The sequence below is a fragment of the Nesoenas mayeri genome (genome assembly GCF_963082525.1).
Source record: "Nesoenas mayeri genome assembly, chromosome: 6".
Lineage (NCBI taxonomy): Eukaryota > Metazoa > Chordata > Aves > Columbiformes > Columbidae > Nesoenas > Nesoenas mayeri.
The window spans coordinates 6,230,699-6,236,698 of NC_137545.1; the positions used below are offsets into that span (position 1 = coordinate 6,230,699).

General features: G+C 43.3%; 1 protein-coding gene across 46 annotated transcripts in view; it reads left to right on the top strand.

Annotated features, from left to right (window-relative positions):
• ABI2 (abl interactor 2) overlaps window positions 1-3,592 on the top strand; it is a 62,364-nt gene extending 58,772 nt beyond the window's left edge. For all 46 annotated transcript variants that reach the window (XM_080346448.1, XM_080346470.1, XM_080346479.1 and 43 more), the window contains one exon: window positions 3,053-3,592. In XM_080346448.1, the coding sequence (XP_080202574.1) occupies window positions 3,053-3,228 (176 nt within the window). In that variant the 3' untranslated portion in view covers window positions 3,229-3,592. The remainder of the gene's footprint in view (window positions 1-3,052) is intronic.
• Window positions 3,593-6,000: the final 2,408 nt, after the last annotated feature.

The following is a 6,000-nucleotide window of genomic DNA, read 5'->3' on the forward strand; positions in this document are numbered from 1 at the left end:
CTAAAGGTTGGTCTGTTCTTAAAAACACTCATTAAAGTAATAAATTAAAGTGCTTACAATGTATGAGGAACTGTTAAACAGTAGTTTTAGGATGGCAGAAAAAATGAGATATTGACACAGGTGTGGATTCAGTTGTAGTTGTATGAAGAGCTCTACTTATATCCGGCCCATGTCTTGAGATTTGACTGCTTTGCTGGAGTTGGGAGAGAAGTTTTGTAGCAAATAAGCTTTGAAGTTAATGAAAAGTCCTATGCTACAAGACAACTGTCATACTCAAAGAATGCGTATATTTATCCTGCTGTGCACTAATAATGCTTTATCCACTGCAAAATAACGATTCCTGTGGCAACTCCTTAAGTTCCTATAAACAGCATTCTATGTCACATGATTCAAAGCAGACAAACCTGATGGAAGGAAATGGCTGTTCAGACACCATTACCCCCAATAAGTAGAGCAGCAGTTCCTAGGAGTTGTGCTTGTTCTTTTGGTATGACTGTTCGCTTATTTAAGTTCATATGAAAGCGTTTTGAATAGGATTAGTTTAGATAACCTTTGCAAAAGTGAGAATGTAGAAGCTGGGGCACCAAGGAGGTGTCAAATAGGAGCTGGGATTCAGAATGATCCTGCTCTGTGAAGGGGTGTGGGAGGTACATGTAACACCAAGACCTGCTGTAACCTACAGCTGAGGAAGGAAGCGAATAGCAGCTCCATTTTGAACAGATGGAGAAACTCTTAGGTAGGATACAGTTACTGGGGATGTTGAACCTGAGGATGCTGCCACATGGCTGTGATGGTGCCAGCCAACCAGCCATGTCCAGGAAAGCACACTGGAGTTTTCCGTTGAGCTGTGTGTCTGGGTGTGTGGCACAACAAGGCAAGAAATTGTCCCAGTTTGCAAATCAGATGAAGAGAAATGGGTGTCCAGGGGGAAAAATTGCCCTCAAACCACATAGAGAAAGTGTGTGCTCACAGCTATCAGATTTCAGTTGGATAATCAAGTCTGCCCTGCTTTTGTGCTCGGCTTGATGCAACAGAGTTCAGCCAAACTCTGTGTAACTGTTGAAAAAACAAAGATCACTGATTGGAAGAATATCAACCTAAATGAGTAATTCTGTTTTTCATATCTCTATTGAAACGTGTTCAGATAGAAAGCAAAAGAGGTCCTGGCTGAGTCTCAGCAGGCAGGATGCCACCTCCTGAGTCAGTCTTGCTGCTTCCTGGCCCATCTGGAACTTTTTTTGCAATACTGGCCTGGGCTCCTGGTAACTCGTGGTTTGTGACAAGCTCACAGCTTGAACTGGTGGGGCTACAGACAGAAGGACTCAACAGTCTTTTAGAGAGAGGAACGTTGCTAGTACAAAAGTAACGTGCAAGAGGAAGCATTGGTGATGTAGAGACAAAACTAGGCTTTGGGTAATTTTCTAAGAGGCTTAACAAGAAGGGAACTTTCATCACAAACTTAGGGAAGAGTTGCCTACTTGTGAACATGAAATAATGAATCCATTCAGTATAAGAAAGAACTAGAGTATACTCAAAAATGAGAAAGAAAGGAATTGGATGTTTATAATTATCAGGAGAATGAAGAATAACAGTGCAGTGTCCCGAGAAAGAAATGTTTTAAAATAAGCAGGAATAGAAGGCAGTGAAAAAGGAATTTTGAAGGACTTTAATAGAAAGTATGAAGTGTTCATATAGTAACTTCTGTTTTTTAAGCTAAAAATTTACTAATTTCTCCATTTGTGTTCTGTTTCCTTACTCAACAGCTGTGCTGGCATAAGTGCAGAACCAGCAACATGTGTTTTTTAAATATGCTCTGGTCAAATTATAGAAATCTCCTGTTTGGTAGATTTATTAATTAAAAAAAAAAATCTCTGTACATATTCTGATTCTCCACCAGGACTGATTTATATATTTAACTTCATAATCTCCTCAGGATCTTGGTTTCCTTAGTAAATATTTGTATTGATTCTTTTGCTCCTTCAAAAGGAAATGACCTCTTTTCTTTTGAAAAGATTGATGAGTTTAATAGGATGCTTGGACACTGCTCATGAACACATCCTGTTCATTTTTTTTCTCCTTGCTTTGGCTTAGAGTATCTTCCCTTCTATCCGCAGTACAAGATTTTAGGATCCCTGTCCAACATTCATTTTGTTTCAGTGGCAGCACTGCCTGTTTCATTGCCAAGTGCTCAAAGTGGTGACTGGTGTATTTGTTAAGGTACTCAGAGTCTGGCATAGCTTATTTTTTCTATGGAACACATAATGATAGGACTGAGAATGGAAAAACATATCAAGTTGATGTCTATTTTCTGCCACTTGAGGACAATACTCTTTTAATATTCACCAGTGCTTTGTCCAACTTCTTTGACTTTCCTAAGAGCTTTTGTGCCTTCAGTAAAATATTCTGCAGCTGTTAGAAAAATGCCCTGATACAACAGGCATACATGTTGTTTCAAAGAACCACCTTATTCCTTCCAGGCTCCTAACTGGGATTTACCCACCTTGGCACTCTATACCCTGGGAGTGACTTCTGGAAGTGCACATACGTATTTTGCAGATTGAAGTGTGGAGGCAGCCAAGCTTGATGGAAGTCTGAGACATCCACCTTGGCTCATTCTCACTGTGATCTGAAGAGAGGTCTTATTACTCTCCCTCTTCTGTGTTTTCCTGCTGTTAGTTGTGCAGAGATCTAGTTTTGCACATATATTTAATATATGAATCTTGGACTAGGTCTGATTGTTCATAAAAATGGAGAGTTACATCCACCTCCTTCTATCATTCCACACCAAAAGTGTGGAATATTAAACTTTTCCTCTGGTAGGTCTGGAAATAATACAATTTATAAAAGGGTTAAAGTAGTCCTGGTGCATGTGCTTCAAGGCACGAGCTCTTGTAAAAGGGAGGAAGCTGCCCCTCTCAGCAGGTCGTTCTGCTCATGTACAGATGAGGCAGCAAGTTCTCTGACTGCCTCCAATGTCCACAACTTTGTACCAGGTTGATTTTCCTCATGCTCCCTGTGCCTCTCCTAACAGTCACGCTCTGTTCTTTTCTAGTGGTGGCGATCTATGACTACACAAAGGACAAAGAAGACGAGCTCTCGTTTCAGGAAGGTGCCATCATTTATGTCATCAAGAAAAACGATGATGGCTGGTATGAGGGTGTCATGAATGGAGTGACAGGGCTCTTCCCAGGGAACTATGTGGAGTCGATCATGCATTACTCGGAGTGAAGACCAGAGGACAGAACGCTGCATCTCCTGCTGCAGGAGCTGTCAGGGCTTCCCAGATCTCCACCAGCCTTTGGGGCCCCATCCAGTATAACTGAATGAAGGATAATTGTAACAACCACTCTTTTTTTTTTTTTTCCTCATTATAGAACAATAGTGATTTGAGTTGTTTGAACAAGCGGCTCTTCCGGCTGCCAGCAGAGGCTATCCTGAGCCATCTGATGTTGAATTAAGCTGACCCATTCAGATGTAACAAACTCATTGAGTAGCTGATACTTCACTCAAATTCTGACTTCTTCTGACAGGCTTTGAGATCTGTCTCAGGAATCCTCTGTACCCTCCTGGTACCACCCTTGGCAGCAGTGCCTGGCGCTTGGGATGTCCTGGATGCTTGCGGTGAAGGGTTACTGGCCAGTGCACATCCCTCCTGTTTCTACACTACGCTCCTGTGCAGCTGGAAGAACAGTCATTTGCTAGCAAATGCTGGGATTGCTACACAGAGCCGTTCCTGTAACTGACTTCCAGAGAGCTGGATACATCTTTAGCATAAACACTTCTGCAGCTGCTCAGCATATGTAGGCTGACACAGGCACACAGAGCTGGCTTTCATTCACTCACCTTTCGGTTTAGACAATTGAGATGGCTGCAGCCCAGGGGACCCCTACCCCCGTTTCCTCATCTGTTGATGCCACTGATTTGTTTTGTGTTCTGCACTGATGTAAATGTGCTCCTCTCCACAGTGAGCTATTGGCCATGGGTGCTGCTGGTTGAAACAGAACTCACAGATGCTGTTGACAGTGAACGCGAAACAAAGTTTACAGGTCCTCCTGGGGTCTGAGCATAAACTCTAGGGGCTGTGATCTAAGGTTCAAATCTACTCACTCCTGCTTGCACTAGAGGAACTTACTCCCAACTTTAGTCTTATGCACAATATAATCTTAAAAAGATCCAATCAGGTATTGTAAATTGGCTATTTTGTACTTGATGACTAGATTTGCATATGTACTGTGAGAGCCCTGTGCAGAGGCAGGACAAACGGCAATTGTCGTCTTCATGTCTGATGCCAAAGTCTCTTCAGTGGAAGTAAAAAGGGCTGTTGGTGTGTACTGGTTTCCCATGGAAATCCAAGCAGTAACTAGTAGTAGTTGTCCTAGCTCTTCCCCCAGCCCTCTCCATTGATTATTATAAAGAAATAGATATTTTGACCTGTACTGGTGGATCTGGGGTGGAGTAATACCAAGTGAAGAAGGCTCTGTAGCCCCTTGTGTTGATAATTTGCTTTTTATTAATAATCTAGACTCAGTTAAAAACGCTGCTCGGTGATGGCTGTTCTAGTCTGCCCTTAGGAAGGACTAAACCTTATATTTGGGTAAATGTGATGTATTAACAGAGTGAACTGATTAAACTTCCTGTTGCGGTCCTGTTAGCCCACAAATGGAGCTGACCTGTGTGTTGTGAGAGCCTCCTGGGCCAGGGCATCTTCTGGGACAGCTCTGGAGTGTCTCCTGGCCAAGTTCCAGCCTGTACCAACAGTAGCTTGTCAAAGGTGAGAGAACGCTGTCTGTCTGCTCTGGCCTGTGTGTAAAACAGAGCAGTGCACAAGAGACTGCTACCGGAGCTGGGTTTGCGATGGTATTGGCAATGATACAGGTAATTGGCGCCAATCCCCTTGCTTGATAATTAGTGCCGTGTCAGGATGGAGGTGTGAGTTGGGTGCACACCTGGGCAGGAAGGGACCATAGCTGCCCGAGGGGAGGAACAAGGAAACAAACAGGTGAGGTGTGTTTGTGAGATATGGATGAACATGATCTCCTGCTGTGAGCTTGTGGAAGAGTGCACTGACTCCTGTGACGGTGCAGAGAGAATGAGTTTGGTTGAAGCCTACAGGAGGTACAGCTGGTGCAAAGATAGAGGTTCATTTCTCTCCGCTTGGTTCACAGCTGTGTAGCCAAGATGCTGTTTTCTTCCTGGAAGCAAAACCTTGAAAGTGGCATGTGTGAAGCTCCGTAAAGAACTGGTGTTGGTCTGATGGAGTTAGTTTGGTTCCTGCTGATAGCATGTAGAATTGTTTATCCTGCAAGAGATGCTGAGGATGGAATTTCTGGGTCACGCTCTGCTGGTTTTATGCTTTATTATGTACTACTAATGTAAAATAATTTGTTGAGCTTTATGCATTTTTTTATTTTGTACAGATTTAAATTCTGTGGCTTGTTTGGGGATGATGTGATGTAATGGTCATAGACCAGGCCAAGGTAAACAGGCACTGTATATTAATGTTACATAGATTGCATGCTAGTAAAGTCAGTGAGGGTTGTGTTTCCAGTTTTGTCCCTTGTTCTCTCCAAAACCACCTTCTCCTCTTTTTAATTTACATGTTTACTTTAAAAGGGGGCGGAGAAGGAGAGGTGGGAAGCAACACCTCAGTATTTCTAATAGGCGCACAACATCACTGAGTTCTGCTGCCACAGCTGAAGGTGTTCAGCATCACAGGCTGTTGAATCAGCGGTGTGGATGCGTGAGAGATGGGGGAAGGAAACACTCCAGAACAGGCCAATGAGTGCTGTATGGCCAAAATGAGTAAGTTTCTCACTTTGTGAGAGCTGCCTTAGCCCAGCCAGCTGTTTTCATTGTGCACAGAAAGTGGTGAGCATCCTCTAACACTGTTCTTTGCTTTGGTTTGCTGTAGCAGAAAGTTTTCCTTGCTCTTGGCACGAGGGACAAAGCTGTTAACTACAGCTGCGTCTCTGCTATGTGCCTGCATGAGAGGAGGGCTGG